The sequence below is a fragment of the Oncorhynchus tshawytscha genome, linkage group LG05 (genome assembly GCF_018296145.1).
Source record: "Oncorhynchus tshawytscha isolate Ot180627B linkage group LG05, Otsh_v2.0, whole genome shotgun sequence".
In the NCBI taxonomy this organism is placed as follows: Eukaryota; Metazoa; Chordata; class Actinopteri; order Salmoniformes; family Salmonidae; genus Oncorhynchus; species Oncorhynchus tshawytscha.
The window spans coordinates 48912036-48931784 of NC_056433.1; the positions used below are offsets into that span (position 1 = coordinate 48912036).

Below are 19749 nucleotides of genomic sequence, written 5' to 3' on the forward strand. Positions count from 1 at the left end.
ATAAGCTATGGACAACGAACATAATTGCATTTCATCAATGGCAATTTGAATGCACAGATACACTGTGACAAGATCCTGAGGCCCATTGTCATGCCATTCATCTGCCGCCATCACTTCATGTTTCAGCATAATAATGTACAGGCCTCATGTCGCAAGGATCTGTACACAATTCCTGGAAAATGTCCCAGTTCTTCCATGGCCTGCATACTCACCAGAAATTGAGTATGTTTGGGATGCGCTGGATCATGTAAGCGTGTTCCAGCTTCCGACAATATCCAGCAACTTCACACAGCCATTGAAAAAGAGTTCCACAGACCACAATCAACAGCCCCATCAACTTTATGTGAAGATGTGTCACACTGCTTGAGGCAAATGGTGGTCACACTAGATACTGATCCACACTCCTACCATTTTTATAAAGGTATCTGTGGCCAACAGATACATATCTATATTCCCAGTCATGTGAAATCGATAGATTAGGGCCTAATTAATTTATCTCAATTGACCGATTTCCTTATTGGAACTGTAACTCAGTAAAATCTTTGAAATTGTGGCATATTGCGTTTATATTTTTGTTCAGTATACAAATGATTGTATTGAAAAATAAAGAGTATGTAACCTATAAACACATAACCTATGAACAATATAAACACTAGTGTCATTAGCCAATGAAAACCCGAAACAGAACACACAACCCTTCTTATTCTTTATCGTTTCTGCAGTGCTTTTTCTTCATCTGCTGCACAATCATAAGGTCAAACTCCTCTCGCTCTCTGAAATTATTAAAGGGAAATACTAATCAGCAAAATAAAAACAAGCTACAGTCCATGAAATCACAAAAAATAACAGACAAATACAGTGTCAACCTCTCACCTATTACTGATGCCAGGCCCTTGTGAGTATTTCTCTTCAGCCTTAACCAGGGATATGTCATCGACCTCCGAGATTCCATGAATGACAGCCTGAAAATATCAAACTTGTGAGATGGAATAAAAGAAAGGACAGTTGGAGAGCATAGGATACAAAAACACATTTGAATTACATATAGTTCTGTATTTACATACTACTGCAAGAACACTAGCCTGGTCGCATTTGAATGCGCTTCACTGTAATAGCTAACTCTCACAATTGTTGTCATGCCATTTGAGCATGTACAAATCTTGGACCAATCTGCAACAACACTCAAGACATTGAGTCACCTCTGGTAAGAGCACTTCGAGGATGAAGCGGATCTGATCTAACTCTGGCAGACTTGGCAAGGCTTCCTCCATGATGCTCCTGAGATAAGTGAAAACCTGCTCCACCTGCTGGTCCGTCTCAAAGTAGGGGTCCACAGCTTGACCACTGGCCTTGCGGAAGGCTTTCAGCCACTTGGACACCACCTGACCACTGATAATAGCCTATGATATGGAGAAAAGAGAAGAAAAGATGCCTATCCATTGCCCAGGGATATGCTGTTTTACTCTCTTCTTCCCTCAGCTTACTAACTCTCTGACCTGCAAGTGCCTTTCCACGCCTCTTTTATCGACGATGAACTGCAGTAGTTTGTCATTGGCCCGGTCCCGTGCAGCCTTGGCACGGTCAGGTAGTAGTCTCTTGGAGACCTGTGGCTCCTGGTCACTGCCCTTGGTGGTCACATGGTCTTCCGGAGTCCCCTGGTATCTTCTCTGGTCCTCCACCTCTTGACTTGGCGAGGCCAGATAACTGTCAGATGGGCCGAGAAGGTACAGCTTTCTCATAGGGATGCCTGGCGGGCAGGAGCACAAATACAATGGAATTGGCAATAATTATTATACACTGACAATCTGACAATGTTAAACAAAAGTGTTAAACTTTCATAATGGTTCATAGAGAAGAATGCCCCATTGTTATCAACCAGAGTATGGAGGTTCCTGTCAAGAAATGTTGCTCCATATTCTCATTCTACTATCGCCTCCTTGGCAAATGGTTTGTTTTGATAGTTGTTCCTGCCAGTCTGTGGAAGCACCTGACTTGTTTGCTTGTACCTAGGAATTTGCATTAAATAGCAATGAAATAGGTACAAAAAATGACTTTGAACACAGGCCATTTCAAAACTTACTGATGTCATCAGCAACATACTCAACGAGGGAACCGGAAAATGAACCACAACCTGGGGGAACAAATGCATAAACATTTGATTCACTGGTCATTCAATTATATGCAGGCTTAGAACCTCAATTGATTGAAACACTAGCTACAGAACATTGTGTACTGCATATCCAACTGAAGACATTGGACAGAGTCAAATCCTAACCTCCTATGTTTGAAGGTTCTCTTACCAAGGCGAATTCTATAGTCCCCAATAAGCTTCAGGCAATAGTGGATGGCAGTACCATATATCTCCTTGGCTTTGTCCTGTGAGAGATACCCACATTTCACCTCACATTCTCCATACATACATCAACTGAAGAAACATATAGACAGTAAGTAAATACAAAGCAATTTCAATAGCTAGGTTTCCATCCAATTAGTGACTGATTTTCATGTAAATAATCTCAAATCTGCAGAAAACCAATATAGGCATTTTCCCACCAGAGATGTGTTTCCCTCAAATTGACTTGTTGCGGATAAAAGGCAGTGAGTGATGACATAGCGCACATAAAAATAACTTTGGGTTTCCATCACATTTTCAACTCTACTGATGGTTTTGTCACAATTTTTTTGGCGTTATATAGCGAATGTACCCACTCTGGTCTTGGCACATGCGCCCTAGCCAACAGCTCGCAGATACAGTGCAGGCATAGCCTACATCACGGGATTATTTTGGACAATACAGCGATATTATTTGTATTTGTCAAACGGCAGACAGGCATCGATTATCATGTCATCAGAATAAGATACTAAACATTTATTGGAAAGGAGCATCAAAGCTCATCAAGGTGCACTGTCATCACCCCGTGAATTATTTCATCTGTAGCCTAATAAACTACATGCTTTCCCGACTCATAGTGGGAGGACGACCCGTCATCACGTGACTCCACGTTTACTTCAATATGTTGGTTATTATCTCAATATTTCTCGCATAATACAATTTACAGGCATGGAAAGATCACCTTGTCTAGCATGTTTGATTTTGTCGACATTTGGAAAGTTTGATGCTTCTATCAGGACTGTCGTGCCATTTTTACCTAACATGTACTTCACTTGCATAAAAAGGTTGAATGGAAAACAGGATCTACATGTCAACATTTGGAAGTCAACCATGGCACATTAATGACATAATATTTATCATATACTTTAAGTGCAAGTAAAGCAAAATCTCACCACCAACTCATTTGACTCCTCACAGTCAAAGGGCTTGATATTCTTTAAGGAGACCTTGACGCTAAAGAAAGGTAAAATAAAATGTTTTATTCATCCTTCAAAGTCGTGTCACTAAATAAATATGTGACTAACCTTGGAGCCACAGTAGGGCAGAACTATGCGAATGATTCATGTTTCCTTCCTGCCTTCTTTCGTAAAGACCAAATTCCGTCAGGTTACAGCCATAAACATACATATTCATCTTGTTTACATAGAGATCATTTGTTACAGCTAATAACAGCACATGAAAACAGCTTCCCAGCATAAATGATGTTTGAAAACATCTACACTTTCATATCTACAATCATTATCAGTATTACTGAAGATGCTCACCTCTTCCTCTTCTGTGTGAAAAGAAATGTGTCGATGAACACAACACTGGCTTTCTTCTCTTTGCGGAAAACATACATGATCTGACGATGACATGAGAAGCAAACATGTCATACATGCAAGTGTAAGTCCAGTCCCATTCCAAATCACTAATGATAGAAGAAAGCATACTAGGAATGAGTAGGAGTGAAAATCAATTGGACTAATGAAAATTACCATAGCAGGCCAGAAGGGGCAACGTCGATATTTACACCAGACACAAGCTCCCTTTGTGATGGATAGGGTTTCTGGGGGGGGTGACACAAAAAGAAAATCATCCAATCTTTCATAACAAAGTGAACCAATGAAACAATATCATATAGACTTCATGTGAGACATGGAGTTTAGAGAGCAGTGTAAAACTAGCTTACTCTTTGGTGAAGTGAAACTGGGTAGGTCATCATCCTCCAGACTACTGTCCTCCTGTTCGTCGAAGGACACTTGGAGCGGTTGCAGTGGGGATGAAGAAGGTGGAGTAAGGCTCAAATCACTTGACACATCGGCCACACCTATGCAGTGACACAAATTTCACACGTACCAACTTTTTACAATCTACAATCTTCAAATGGAATATTCAAGTGTTCCTGCTTACATTGAATGGCATACAGTGCATTCGGAAATTATTCAGACCCCTTGACTTTTTCCACATTTTGTTACGTTACAAGCCATATTCTAAAATGGATCAAATACATTTTTCCCTCATTAATTTACACACAATACCCCATAATGACAAAGTGAAAACAGGTTTTTCGAAAAGTGTAGCAAATGTATTTAAAAATAAAATTAAAACGTATTTACATAGGTATTCAGAACCTTTGCTATAAGACTCGAAATTGAGCTCAGGTGCATCCTGTTTCCATTGATCATCCTTGAGATGTTTCTACAACATGATTGGAGTCCCCCTGTGGTAAATTCTATTGATTGAACAGGATTTGGCACACACCTGTCTATATATAAGGTCCCACAGTTGACAGTGCATGTCAGAGCAAAAACCAAGCCATGAGGTCGAAGGAATTGTCCGTAGAGCTCTGAGACTGGATTGTGTCGAGGCACAGATCTGCGAAAGGGTATCAAAAAAATTATTACAGCATTGAAGGCCCCCAAGAACGCAGTGGCCTCATCATTCTTAAATGGAAGAAGTTTGGAATCACAGTTTGTTAAAGGGCACCTAAAGGACTCTCAGACTATGAGAAAGAAGATTATCTGGTCTGATGAAACCAAGATTGAACTCTTTGGCCTGATTGCCAAGCATCACGTCTGGAGGAAAACTGGCACCATCCCTACGGTGAAGCATGGTGGTGGAAGCATCATGCTGTGGGATGTATTTTCAGTGGCAGTGACTGACTGGAAGACTAGTCAGGCTCAAAGGAAAGATGAATGGAGCAAAGTACAGAGATCCTTGATGAAAACCTGCTCCAGAGCGCTCAGGACTTGAGACTGGGCAAAGGTTCACCTTCCAACAAGACAACGACCCTAAGCACACAGCCAAGACAATGCAGGAGTGGCTTTGGGACAAGCCTCAATGTCCTTGAGTGGCCCAGCCAGAGCCCAGACTTAAACCTGATCAAACATCTCTGGAGAGACCTTAAAATAGCCTCAAATCAATGCTCCCCATCCAACCCGACAGAGCTTGAGAGGATCTGCAGCGAATAATGAAAGTCCCCAAATACAGGTGTGGCAAGCTTCTGGCGTCATACAAAGTACTGAGTAAAGGGTCTGAATAATTATGTAAATGTGATTATTTTTTTTACATTTGTTTAATTTGTAAAAATGTCTAAACCTGTTTTTGCTTTGGCATTATGGGGTATTGTGTGTAGCTTGATGAGGGGGGAAAACTAATTTAAACATTTTAGAATAAGGCTGTAACGTAACAAAATGTGGAACAAATTTTATTTGTCCCATGCGCCGAATACAACAGGTGTAGACCTTAACGTGAAATGCTTACTTACAAGCCCTTAACCAACAATGCACTTCAAGAAAAATAGTTAAAATATTGACTAAATTAACAATAAAATAACGAGGCTATATACAGGGGGTACCGGTACCGAGTAAGAGACGGTAGCACCAACATTATGAACAAAATAAGTTACAAACAATGTGAAAAAACACAAAATATCACAGGTGGTTAGGAGCCCGTAAAACGGCCGTTATCCCCTCCGGCGCGCTAAAAGTCAAGGGGTCTGAATACTTTCCGAATGCACTGTATGCAATTAGAACCTATTTGGCTTACTGTGAACAGTGACATTCTCTTGAGCTGCACCCGGACTTGTTTTTTGAGAGGCACAATCGTTGTTTTCCTCAGACTGAGGCTCCTGTGGGGACATAAACAACATCATGGCATGATTGTTATGATGGCATTATTAACTCAACTGGCGTCAAAAGTAGTGGAGAGCCATATTAAGGCATTGAAACAGTTGCAGTGGTGACTGACTAGTTCTCGTTAATTAAAATTGTCTGTGTGACATTTGTGTCTAGTGTCAAGTTTGCTGCACAGAAGTACCTGTGTCTCAGCGTGCCTATACATAAGTCTGAACTTGGCTGCCCTTTGCTTAGGTGTCTCATAGGCATCCCACAACTTGAGACTGGAATGGCCTGAAGTGTTCTCTGGTGATGTATTGAGAATTGGACTCTGTCTGGCCTGCTTTGGTTGACTGGTATCCTCCTTCTCACTCAAATTCCTAGAATTCCACAAGCTGGACCACTGGGCTTGCTGGGTCCGCCATCTCTGACTATTGCAACACTTCCTTCTAATCTTAAGGGCTTGTGAGGACCTCGTTTGAGCGCTCTTCAGTATCTACTACTACTACTGTCTCTAAGTTTTGTGCTTTCCTGGTCTGCTTCTGTATCACTTTTGCTCACATTTGCTCGGATGACGCATCTTGCTCTCGTTTCTTGCTCTTCAGGCGCCGATGGCAACTGTTGGTCTCTTCCCTTTTCGGATGTTCTGGGGTCTCCTAACACCAGAGTGCTGCTCATCTCTCCTGAGGGGAACATATCCAATGCCAAGCGCAGTGCTCTCCGGTATTTCAATTCTCTTATTGGGTCCCTCCTTTTGGAAGCATGATCACCTGCGCGAGGATGAAAGATACTATTGTTGTTCAGTCTTCACGAGTTTGGGATAAGAGTGATGTGGGAGATTTAAGTGACATTGTATGCAAGCACACATGATCATATTGTAACCAACGATCATATAATAGCAAACAAGGCATTGTAGTTGACATGTATAATCTCATATGTTAGCATCTTTACTCTTATCTGATCCCATGATGTCCAAAATATCTGCCCTTTACACTAGATGATCAATCATGCCAAATAACTAGTCTGCGGGACAAATTAAATAATTTCATTATAACTGGTCAGGTCTTCATTGTTTTCCAAAATCAAGAGCTCTGCTTTTGCATCAGTATCACCAAGTATGGCAGTAAGTTGAGTAACATATCGAGTATGCAAATGTGGATTCGACTCAACTGTACAACACTTTGTCCTACAAATACTCACTAACTCAAGGGCCTACTTACGGGAAGTCACTCCCTAATCTGAAATGGTTTCGGAATTAAATTATGTAAATGTCTTGACAACTGCTGAAAGTGAGCCAGGTTTATAATTACAAAATGTTTATGATCTCAACGGGACAAATTGAAATGGAACCGAATGTTGACTAGAGAAACACCAACACACAAAGGCCTAGGCAGCTACAAGGAAATAATCCCTGCTTCAGATGGCTCATAGGTGATATGGGAGATGAAGTTGGACAGTATAAAGGTGTAAAACTCTGCATATCTCAAAAGGAAATGAGGCTCATTGTACACGAACAGAGCCACTTCCCTTGTCTCTAGTCATGTGACATAAGATAACTTGTGGTTAGGAGGAAGAATTGACTGGCACTAGTTAATAAATGAAGGTACTGTATGTTGACAGAGAAGTGTTGTGGGACTTACTCAGATGTCCAGAGATGCTCTCGATGCATTCTTGGGTCAGGGGTTGCGTTTCCTTCTGCTGCACCCACACTCTGCAAAACAAAATACACACTCCTCTAATGGTTATTGATGAATGTATCCATGTCAGAGCGAGAGAAGTGTACTGAGTTTGTCAATAACAAGAGGTGCCTACCTGTGAGCTTCTCCCAACATTTCCACTTCCATATCATTCTTCCTCTTGGAATTGCACACCCTTCTCAAAACCTTGTACAAGTGAAACAATAGCTGTATGTGAAACGGATGCTAAATACTGCACCCCTTCCCTCCAAAATACTGTACTAGAGAGAGCTTTTGAGAACATGTGTACAGATTCCATCTGAGACTGACAGGGATGTGTGGTCGTTTGTGTATGTGCACGTATCCAAATGATGTTAGCCTGGTAATGTCTTTGCCTTACCTTAGCTGGCCAGTGGTGGCCTTTCCACTTGCATATGAGATATTCAGATGCTTCCATGTAACTAGCTAGCTAGCCAGAATCTGCAGGGCGACAATCTCAATGTAGTGAGCATAGAATTAAGAATTAATATTATCATTCTTATTAGTATGGCTATGAGGCTATCGTCTAGTTACGACGTTTCAAAAAATATTACTGGCAGACATGGCTGATATTTGATAGCTCGAACCAAAAAAAAAAAGTCCTGCTACTATTTCCTAAATGTTCCTTAAGTAACTGTAGTTGGTGGGTTTACTGTTCCTTCGTATCAAAACAAATCCTAACCACTTTCGCATTTGCAGTGGGCCAGCCAACTACTGTCGTCGTCATTATGAGCAACAAAAAAACAATGAATATCCCCTGACATACCACGCAAAACGATTTTGCAGTATATGTTACTCACTCAGTTGATTGAGGTGTGACAAGAATGAGTTTATCCAATGACCAGATCAGCTAGGCTACAATTTTGTAGAAATTAGACGTTAGCTAGCTACTGTCAGGGATAGTCACGAATGAAACTTTACCACATGCATAACATAAAGTTCCCCCCATATTCAACTCTCGTCTCCTGGCCAGCCGCGTCATACGCTGCGTCAGACGCTGCGCACACGCAAGCAGACTTGCTTTGGGGAAGAAGCAGGCTACCGGTAGGTACAGTGTGTTAAGCAAAACATAATACGATAAGAATTACATTGCGTATCCAGAATTTACTTTTCGTAGCAGGTTCGGAGAATTTACACGTGCACCTTTTAGCAGACACTCTTATCCAGAGTGATTTACTGGAGCAATTAGGGCGAAGTGCCTTGCTCGTGGGAACATTTTTCACCTTAGTCCATTCAGGCGACCTTTCGAATACTGGCCCAACGCTCTAAACCGCCAGGTTTCGTGTCACCCTACACAGCAGGTTAGCATAAATAGCATAGCAGGTTATGACAATTAGGTCACGGTTAGGAAAGGGGTTAGGGTTAGTTCAAATGCAAAAAATCACCCAGAAACAACGAAACATTTTTACATTTCGGCTATATCTGCATCACTTCCGTCCGTAGCTGTAGTCAATCTAGTCACAACCTAGTTTTACTATTGCCACTACAATCACCGACTGTGAGGCAAATATAATATTTCCAGGCTGCATGTTTAGCGAGAGGGGTGTTATTTCAACAAAGTGTGCGCTGTAAGGGCAAGCCTGCATTAGCATACATTTGTCGATGCATCTGTCCAGACAGTACAGTAGGCCTCTGGCTGCTACCAGACCCCCTTATGTGAGGGCCTGTAGGGGGCACTCCTTGCTCTGATACAGGACATTCCAAAGCCCTAGACCAGTAATTTATATGGTCGCAGGCCAGGGCAGTTATGATGGGGACAGTGTCCTGCAAAGGGTGCCATCACCCTTTGGTTGGGGGCCCACCTCCAGGGGGCCCCCGTGATAGCATATGAACACGTCATAAGCAATGGCAAATTGCAGGAAATTTGCTTTAAAACAGGAAACGTGTGTTTAGCTGATTCATAACAGTAGTCAATCGAAGGTGTAAATTAATTTGCCTGACAACTCAAACTGAATTCTTCCGCTGCTCTATGTTCAATTGCAAATATTCTAAACGTCGCTTTGCCCACATGTTTTCTGGCTCTGGCCCAACCCAAAATGTGTAGAATTGCAGGAAATGTGCTTTAAAACGGCAACATTTGCTCTCAGCCTCATGACAAAAAGTGTAGAATGGCATTATAAAACTGCATTTATTTTCTGACAATCTTTTTGTTGTTGTTTTTTGGGGGGCTGGAGGTCCCTTGGAGGTAGGTGGCACAAATGCATTATTCTGGCCATGGTGAACAGTCATCGCAGATCATCTCTAGTACTTGTAGCCAGTGTAGGTTCATTCTGGTGTCATGGCCAAATTCCCAACCTAGGCTTGGCTCCTCACATTATCATTCCCAGCTCACTGTGAACCCCTCTCCTTTCCACTACATTCAACAGGTCGTTGTTGTATTATGAATGTTCTTCTCAACAACAACTACCGGTATGTTCTTATTTTCCCATTTAAAATGTTGGTAGAAGAGTATAGAAATTAAAGTGACAAATGAATGGCCAGCTCCAAAATAATTGGACAGACTTTATTTTATGAATTCCCCCTCCAGGACAACTTTTGTTTGTAATTTAAAACATGGTGCAAATTAATCATAAATGAAATATATAAAAAAAAACAGTACACCAGGCACAAAATATTATCTATCTAGTGTCTTCTTGATACCCAATCCCGTCGCGCAACTCCTCCACCTCTTAACCCTCCCCATCTCACCATCCCATGTACATAAAACTGTTTATTATAGGGAAGAAGGTAAACTACAACCAAAAAGTAGGAAAGAACTAGTAGGGTAAGAATAAAAAAAATGGGGGGAGGGAGAGATGTCAAGACAGGACAAACAAGAGACGACCAGACAGTACTTATAAAGTACATTCAAACATTTACACACAAATAAATACAGAGACCTTTAACCTAAACGAAAGTGTGCTTTCTTGAAATATCCCAAAAAATGGGCATTAAAACCCGAAGTATTCAATTAAATTGTAGCCTAGGTAAGGGTACGGTTCAACAATAAAATAAGCCAACATATATAAATGTGAGAGTGGTAAATGCAGCTGAAAACCATTCAAAAGCAACAAATAAGTATAACCCTTTTGTCCAGGACAAAGTTTTACCATTTTTGTTTAACAATTCTTAAAATATAATTGAAAAAGAAACAAAAGAAACTATAATCATTGACCGATTCCCCAATTAGTTTCCTAACAGTGAAAGATGTACAGCAGTGATATCCATATAATATCAAGTCCAGGTCCCTCCTATTGTCCTGGAGAACAGTGTTCCCCTTGAATCGTCTTCGCTGACCCCACTGGCTATGCATTATGTTCCTGGAAACCACGTGTAATTAAAATATTTTATCACATTGAGATATGGATTATAGACAGTTGCAGACAGTGTCTATGAATATCGACTCAAACAAACTACGATTTATTATATGCTTGTTATCATCTTTGATTTATCTTCCACACTGCTTATAAGCCTCCATGGCATTGAATAATGATGCTTAGTTAGCACCCTGTGCTATTACACTCACATGTTATCAATTGCAGACTGACGCAGAGGACCACGGCCAAGGCAAGAATGCTAGTCTGGGGTGCGGCAACGCCGTCATCCAATAGCTCGGAGGCATGGCCACCGTCCTTTTTGCACTTCTGCCTGTAAATATAACCATGGTTCAAGAAACAATATCGACACTCATAAAAGGTAAACCAGCCAGGCTTATTTAGCTGATTCATAACAGTAGTCAATCTGAAGGTGTAAATTCATACCAGCTCAGTGTAAATCTGTACCAGCTCAGTGTCACTGGATTGATACTTACAGCTGCTTCTGTAAATACAGCTTGCTGGACTCGCAGGCCTTGGTCTGGCTCTCGGCTGCTATCCGCTGGCTCTCAGCAGCTGAATGCAAAGCCACACAGGACGCCCACTTGTGAGAGGCCTGTGTCAGGTTCTCGTGAAGTAATTCAATGTGCTCTGAAATCATAATAAGGCCTAAATCAGAACATTGAGTGACAGAAATAAAACATGTAATCCGTGTTTACAACAATAAGTTTTGAAATTCAGTGACATGCTAAGTATGCTAAGGCATACTTTGTGTAGTTAAGGCAGTTTTCGATGTCTTCTTTGATAGACAAAAATAGGACATCCCTAGTTCAAATAATGCCTTATTAACTTATAAGGTCATGTCTGGCCCTAGGATTGCTTATCAGTATGAGTGGTGTACTGTACATGGCTCCATGACGTCTCTTAACTATTTTGGGAATTGTCTGGCAGCAAAGGGGTTTCACTCACATTAGCTGTGTTTTTCTAATTTTCCAATGTAGGCAAGACTGCAGCAATAGATGCTAGCTATGCTGTTTGACAGGGCTCTCCTAGGCAGCTAAAATGTTGTAAACGTATTTCTCATTAAGACCCTGTTGAAGGCGGGGTGCCTGATATTTATCAGAACAGGCATCTCCCCTTTCACACAATGTGTCATTTCCATATCGCCTTTACTCAGGAACTTATAATTTCCTTCTGTTGTTCAAAGTCAGGAAATCTACTGTAAAAAAAAAAGTCACAGCTACTGTATGTATTTGCTAGCCCCTTGGTTACAGCTTACTTAGCTCTGGAATACACTTCTTATCTGTAGGGTTTTTAGCATTTAGCGGTTAGCTCACACCCCTTGAGTTTTGTTGTTACAGCCTGAATTTAAAATGGATTAAATGTAGATGTTTTTGTCACTGGCCTACACGCATTAACCTATAATGTCAAAGTGGATTTATGTTTTCTGAAATTTTTACTTATTAAAAATTCAAAGCTGAAATGTCTTGAGTCAATAATTATTCAACCCCTTTGTTATGGCAAGCCTGAATAAGTTCAGGAGTAAAAATGTGCTTAACAAGTCATGTCACTCTGTGTGCAATAATAGTGTTTGACATGATTTATGAATGACTACCTTGTCTCTGTACCCCACACATACAATTATTTGTCATGTCTCTCAGTCGAGCAGTGCATTTCAAACACATATTCAACCACAAAGACCAGGGAGGTTTTCCAATGCCTCATAAAGAAAGGAACCTATTGGTAGATGAGTTAAAAACATTTTTTTAAAGCAGACATTGAATATCCCTTTGAGCACAGTGAAGTTATTAATTACACTTTGGATGGTGTATCAATACACCCAGTCACTACAAAGATACAGGCGTCCTTCCTAACTCAGTTGCTGGAGCGTGACAAACCACTCAGAGATTTCACCATGAGGGCAAGGGGGACTGTGAAACATTTAGAGTTTAATGGCTGTGATACAAGAAACTGAGGATGGCTCAACAGCATTGTAATTACTCTACAATACTAACCTAATTGACAGAGTGAAAAGAAGGAAGCCTGTACAGAAAAAAAATATTCCAAAACATGCATCCTGTTTGCAATAAGGCACTAAAGTAATACTGCAAAACATGTGGCACAGCAATTAACTTTTTGTCCTGCTAAAAAGTGCTATGTTTGTGGCAAATCCAATACAACACATTACTGAGTACCACTCTCTGTATTTCAAGCATAGTGGTGGCTGCATCCTGTTATGGGTATGCTTGTCATCGGCTGTTGTTCCTGAGTGGCCTAGTTACAGTTTTGACTTAAATCGTCTTGAAGATCTATGGCAAGACTTGAAAATGGCTGTCTAACAATAATCAACAACCAACTTGACAGCGCTTGAAGAAAAAAATAATAATGTGCAAATATTGTACAATCCAGGTGTGCAAAGCTCTTAGAAACTTACTCAGAAAGACTCGCAGATGTAATTGCTGCCAAATGTGATTCTAACATGTACTGACTCAGGGATGTGAATACTTATGTAAGTGAGATATTTCTGTATTTCATTTTTAATACATTTGCAGACATTTTTAAAATCATGTTTTCACTTTGTCATTATGGGGTATTGTGTGTAGATGGGTGGAGACATAATCTATTTAATCCCTTTTAAATTCAGGCTGTAACACAACAAAATGTGGAATAAGTCAAGGAGTAGGAATACTTTTAATGGCACCGTAGAAGTAGCCTGTGTGACTGCTTTTAAAGAATGGTAAACAGATGGGAGGGCTATTGAAGACATTCCCTCTGCTAGAACTTGCACTTAAATCCTAATTTGTCATCAGTTTCCTACGTTTGTAATCACAGCCTCAGATGATGTAAACTCATTTTTGAAGGCGCAATATCCAACCAATGTGTATTTATTTACCGTAGCTAGGGTGGTTTCTATGGTTACAGGGGAAAATGCTGCTAAGAATATCGTGGCGGAGAAAGTGCTCCTTTCATGGTAGCCAATACCAGAGGCAAAAATCCCATACCCTCCCACCGTGACATCAATTTTCCTACCTTGGTTTAGCATGATTTCTGAAGTGAGGTTTGCCTCGATTTCTTTATGCGTCTCGATTTCTTTTTCCAGGACTGTAATGTTTCCACCCAAAATAACCTGCAACAAAGACAGTGGTGGTCATTGAGTAACTCCTCAGGAATTCCCAGAACTAGTTAATACAACTTCTGTGAACATTGGCACAGTCATCCCGAGGAGTCCCTCCTATCACATATTTGAAATGCTGAGTGAAAGCAGGCTTGTGACAGAACCAGGTTTGGCTATGAGAACAGCCTCTGAAAACATTCCTTTCATCCAGCGTTTTTATGTGAAACAACACCAATGAACACATGTACTCTAATACAGTATCTATGAAGAAAAGAGGTGGAAATAATGATATCATCAAAGACAACGGTGAAAGATTAAGACCTTTGTGCGTAAAGAACATGGACTGCTGCCGAAATGGCAACATTTTCCCTACATACTTCTGGTCAAAAGTAGAGCACTATATAGGGAGTAGGGTGCCATTTCAGACACAGATGTGGTGTGCCCTATTTCTGCATTCCCTCTTCTTCCAGGAAGGGTTGATCTTGACCTCCCACCCACTCCCTGGGAAGGACTAGCTGCTTTTAATATTTTGATTGCTGCATTTGCAGAGTATTTGCATAACTGTCCACATTAAATGAATACTGTCTGTCCATTGTGCCTCTGGTTGTTATGTAAAGGCCTAATGTGGATTTTCGGTCTGCCATTTATTTTCACAAGTAATTATTTGGCATGATGATACAGTAACATGTTTTGAAACTGTTACAAACAGTCAAATGGAAATGGTATTAAAAAAAACATGAAATCATAGCCATGCCTGTTTAGATTAGGTTTGGATGTCCAATCAATCTAAAATGACACATCGGGTACAACAGAGAGGGTAGAAGAAGGAGAGAGGCAGAGGATAACTGGCAGCTTGAGGGATTGAGCAAGTCAGTTGTAACCTCAGGCCTGCGGGAACCAGAGAGGGGAGTAGGAGGGAAAGCAAAGCGAGGCAATGCAAACACTCACGTTTTCCTGCCGACAGTCATCCAGGGACACGTTGGTCTGTCCCAGGTGCTCCAGGAGCCTCTCTGTCTCCCTGAGCTGCCGGGTCTGGTTGGCGTGGCCCTCCTCCACCATCTCCTCCAGGGCTGCCTTGTTCTTGGCGTACACCACCCTGGCCCCCTCGTGCTTCTCCGTCAGGGTCTGTAGTTCAGCTCGGCACTGGCTGGCACTCTTCATGTCCGGAGAGGTGGCCCACACCACAATGATGATGAGGGAGATTACCGACCACAGGGCCAGGCAGGCGATCACAATGTTGCGGGTGGTCTGGGATGACTTGGAGCTGGCCATGGTGAACAAGAAGGTTGTGGTGGTGGTGCTGATGATGATGATGATTGGAAAAAGTTGATCCGGAGTGTTTCCTGTCCTCCGGGAGGTGTCTGTGTAAAGAGGCAGGAGGTTCCTCTCAGAGTGAGTAACTGACTGAGTCTGTCTAAAGGATGAACCTCCCCTAAAACTCTGCCTCTGCTGGACAGGAAAGGGGTGTGGCCCTGGCTCTGCCCCCTCTGCCCCCCCCACCCCTTTCCTCCCACTCTGTTCCCTTCATGCCCTGATAGGGGGGGCAGTAATTAAAAAGGAAATCACAACATTAGACATGAGAGACAGAGAGAGGAGATATGAGCTGTTCCCACACACACTGCGTCAGCTGCAAGGAACACTATGAGGGGAAATTAAAGCAAAACTCAAAAGTGCCTGGTGTAAAGCTGTGTATTTTCCTGAAAGGGTGTGTGTGTGTTTCTGTTTCCATTTCTCAGTCGCAGAGAGAAACCTGGCAGGACTCCCAACTCCACATAGAGCTGGCCTTGAACGCAGCTTCGCGTGGAGAGTTCAGTCACACAGCCTGTTTTGGTTCTTCAGCTATGTCTTATTTTAAACACTTTCACAAGAGCCTGAGTGCAGGCTGAGGCAGCGACTCAGTGTTTCCTGAGCTCATTCCAGCAGGGCCCTAAGAGAATCCATGGCACACAGACACACCCCAAACAACTCAGGCAACCCAGTTGCTATGCTCTTAGAAAAAAGGATTTAGGATAACCCTTTTTGATTCCAGAGAGAACCCTTTTTGTTTCCACAAAGAACCCTCCTACATGGAACCTTAAAGAGTTCTATCTGGAGTCAAAAAGGGTTCTATGGGGACAGCTGAAGAACCATTTTAGGTTCTAGATAGACTAGGGGGGAAAAAGGTGCTGTCTGCCCCCTTCATCAACAAATTACGACATAAAACTGAACTCTGCTTCTGTTTGAGAATGTAATCTGTATACCCGTAATAGATAAGGATGTAGTTGGATGCATTTTGGTTGTATGTATTATTTTCCTCTGTCACAATCTAAACTGACACCAATGTTATGCCTTTGTCATGCATGTTTGATTTCATTATATTGAATTCCTCTGATCAAATACCCATCCAAGTTCCAGATGAAACATTCCACAGTAGTCTGAGAAAGGAATGACTCACTTTGCTTTTTCAGCTACCCTCCTATGTGACAATATTTTTATTTTTTTTAAGGGCCTGGAAAGCACAACTTCCTCACTCTTTGTCCTCATGAACCTCTTTGCCAAAACATCCAAAAATGGTAAGGAAAATTAAGAGGATGTGGAAATGAGATGGCTCTTGGTTGGATACTGAGTGAACAAAACATTAGGATCACCTTCCTAATATTTATTTGCACCCCCTCTCCCGTTTGCCCTTAGAACAGCCTTAATTCGTAAGGGCAGGGACTCTACAAGGTGTCGAAAGCATTCCACAGAGATGCTGGCCATGTTGACTCCAATGCTTCCCACAGTTGTGTCAAGTTGGCTGGATGTCCTTTGGGTGGTGGACCATTCTTGATACACACGAAGAGTGGAAAACCAAGCAGCATTGCAGTTCAAAGGCACAAATCTTTTGTCTTGCCCATTCACCCTCTGAATGGCACACAGACAATACATGTCTCAATTGTCTCAATGTTTAATAATCCTTCTTTAACCTGTAACCTCCCCTTCATCTACACTAATTGAATGGGAGCATAGCTTTCTCCCGGTCAGTCTATTTCATGGAAAGAGGTGTTCCTAATGTTTTCTACACCTCGGGTATATAGTATATTACAACACTTCAGGAACTGGCCCGTAGTAAGTTGAGTGAAACGCAAAATACCTTCAAAAATTGGAAGTATTTAGGTATTGGTACAAATTAAGGAAACGGGTTTCAAGCAAGTTTTTAGAAATGGTTCCCGAAATGTTCTAGAATTCAGGGGCATATTTTCAACTTATCAAACAAGAATGTGCCTTGTAAATTGGCATATGCATTACTAGTCAAAAGTTTGGATCCACCAATTCATTCAAGGGTTTTTCTTTGTTTTTACTATTTTCTACATTGTAGAATACTAGTGAAGACATCAAAACTATGAAATAACACGTGGAAGCATGTAGTAACCAACAAAGTGTTAAACAAATCAAAATATATTGGAGATTCTTCAAAGTAGCCACCCTTTGCTTTGATGACAGCTTTGCACACTCTTGACATTCTCTCAACCAGCTTCAAATGGTTGCACCTGGAATTCATTTAAATTAACAGGTGTGCCTTGTTAAAAGTTAATTTGTGGAATTTCTTTCCTTCTTAATGCGTTTGAGCCAATCATTTGTGTTGTGACAAGTTAGGGGTGATAGCCCTATTTGGTAAAAGACCAAGTCCATATTATGGCAAGAACAGCTTCAAAAAGGAAAGAAAAATGACAGTCCATCATTACTTTAATACATGTCATACAGTCAGTCAATGCGGAAAATCTTTGAAAGTTTCTTCAAGTGCAGTCGCAAAAAACATCAATCACTAGGAGGAAACTGGCTCTCTGTCACACCCTGATCTGTTTCATCTGTCTTTGTGCTTGTCTCCACCCCCCTCCAGGTGTCTTCAATCTTCCCTGTTATTCCCCAGTGTATTTATACCTGTGTTCTCTGTTTGTCTGTTGCCAGTTTGTTTTGTTTTGTGAAATCTACCAGCGTTTTGCCCCTTGCTCCTAGCTGTTCTAGTTCCGGTTTTCTAGTTTTTCCCTGATTTGACCATTCTGCCTGCCCTGAGCCTGCCTGCCATTCTGTACCTTGCCACACCACACTGGATTATTGAACCCTGCCTGCTCTGACCCTGAGACTGCCTACTGTTCTGGACCTTTTGGACCCTATCTGGATTACTGACCTCTGCCTGCCCTTGGCCTGTCGTTTTGCCTGTACAAGTAAAAAACTTTTGTTTCTTCCGCATTGTCTGCATCTGGGTCTTACCTGAAACGTGATACTCTCATGAGGACCGCCACAGGAAAGGAAGACCCAGAGTTACCCCTGCTGCAAAGGATACATTCGAGTTAACTGCACCTCAGATTGCAGCCCAAATAAATGCTTCACAGAGTTCAAGTAACAGACAGGTCTCAACATCAAATGTTCAGAGGAGAATCAGGCCTTCATGGTCGAATTGCTGAAACCACTACTAAAGGACACCAATAATAAGAAGAGACTTGATTGGGCCCAAAACCACGAGCAATGGACATTAGACCAGTGGAAATCTGTCCTTTGGTCTGATGAGTCCAAATGTGAGATTTTTGGTTCCAACCGCCGTGTCTTTGTGAGAAGCAGAGTAGGTGAACAGATGATCTTCGGGGTGGGGTTCCCACCGTCAAGAATGGAGGAGGTGTGATGTTGTGGGGGTGCTTTGCTGGTGACCCTGTCTTTGATTTATTTAGAATTCAAGGCACACTTAACCAGCATGGCTACCACAGCATTCTGCAGCGATACGCCTTCCCACCTGGTTTGCGCTTAGTGGGACTATCATTTGTTTTTCAACAGGCCATGACCCAAAACACACCTCCAGGATGTGTAAGGGCTATTTGACCAAGAAAGAGAGTGATGGAGTGCTGCATCAGATGACCTGGCCTCCACAATCACCCGACCTCAACCCAATTGAGATGGTTTGGGATGAGTTGGACCGCAGGGTGAATGAAAAGCAGCCAACAAGTGCTCAGCATATGTGGGAACTCCTTCAAGACTGTTGGAAAATCTTTCCTCTTGAAGGTGGTTGAGAGAATGAGAGAATGCCAAGAGTGTGCAAATCTATAATGAAAGCAAAGGGTGACTACTTTGAAGAATGTAAAATATAAAATGTATTTTGATTTGTTTAACACTTTTTAAAAAATTTAAAAACATTTTTACTGCATGATTCCAAATGTTAATTCATAGTTTGTCTTTACTATTATTCTACAATGTAGAAAATAGTGAAAATTAAGAAAAACCCTTGAATGAGTAGGTGTGTCTCAACTTTTGAATGGTACTGTAGCTGGAAAGATAGTTGATGGTGTGTCACAACAAGATACAGTATATGACAATGAATGGAGGACCAACAGACTGGTAGGCTTCATGGGTATCTGGTTCATACAGCGCTAAAATTAACTCCCAAAGAATTTTTGCATTATAAAATACACACTGCTTGAATGTCCCCTTTAGTGACCAAGTACTTTGTCATGTTCTTGAAACTGTTTGGCTTAACAAAATAATTATGGGATATATCTGTCTCTATTTTTGGCCAGGTGATTGACCGGAGTGTATGAGGAGAACAGAGGTTGGCCCAAGAGGAGCTGTCAAGCCAGTGCTGTCAGTCACCAAAGTGCATCTGGCAGCAAGCGAGATGAATGTCCAC

At 41.6% G+C, this 19749-nt stretch overlaps 2 protein-coding genes across 6 annotated transcripts; both read right to left on the bottom strand.

Moving 5' to 3' along the window:
• Positions 1 to 323: 323 nt before the first annotated feature.
• On the bottom strand, positions 324 to 8999 carry LOC112250725 (PWWP domain-containing DNA repair factor 3A). Of its 5 annotated transcripts, none has more exons than XM_024421112.2 (16): positions 8507 to 8999; positions 8068 to 8147; positions 7804 to 7874; positions 7632 to 7726; positions 6553 to 6761; positions 5924 to 6005; positions 4065 to 4202; positions 3871 to 3941; positions 3658 to 3737; positions 3286 to 3346; positions 2301 to 2376; positions 2081 to 2131; positions 1497 to 1747; positions 1200 to 1400; positions 874 to 962; positions 324 to 795 (listed from the first exon to the last, which is right to left on the bottom strand). In XM_024421112.2, the coding sequence occupies exons 2-16, from the start codon at positions 8122 to 8124 to the stop codon at positions 783 to 785; spliced, it is 1545 nt and encodes a 514-aa protein (XP_024276880.1). In that variant the 5' UTR covers positions 8125 to 8147; positions 8507 to 8999; the 3' UTR covers positions 324 to 782. The 5 variants fall into 5 exon arrangements, with proteins under 5 accessions (XP_024276880.1, XP_024276877.1, XP_024276879.1 ...); XM_024421109.2 differs by having other exon boundaries at positions 324 to 773; positions 8507 to 8994; XM_024421111.2 differs by having other exon boundaries at positions 324 to 773; positions 7632 to 7702; positions 8507 to 8991.
• A 1189-nt stretch (positions 9000 to 10188) lies between these two features.
• si:ch211-1a19.3 lies at positions 10189 to 15627 on the bottom strand. Its single transcript, XM_024421114.2, has 5 exons — positions 15063 to 15627; positions 14030 to 14126; positions 11497 to 11650; positions 11212 to 11333; positions 10189 to 11005 (listed from the first exon to the last, which is right to left on the bottom strand). Coding segments are annotated over exons 1-5 (699 nt in total). The 5' UTR covers positions 15387 to 15627; the 3' UTR covers positions 10189 to 11003.
• Between the last annotated feature and the right edge of the window lie 4122 nt (positions 15628 to 19749).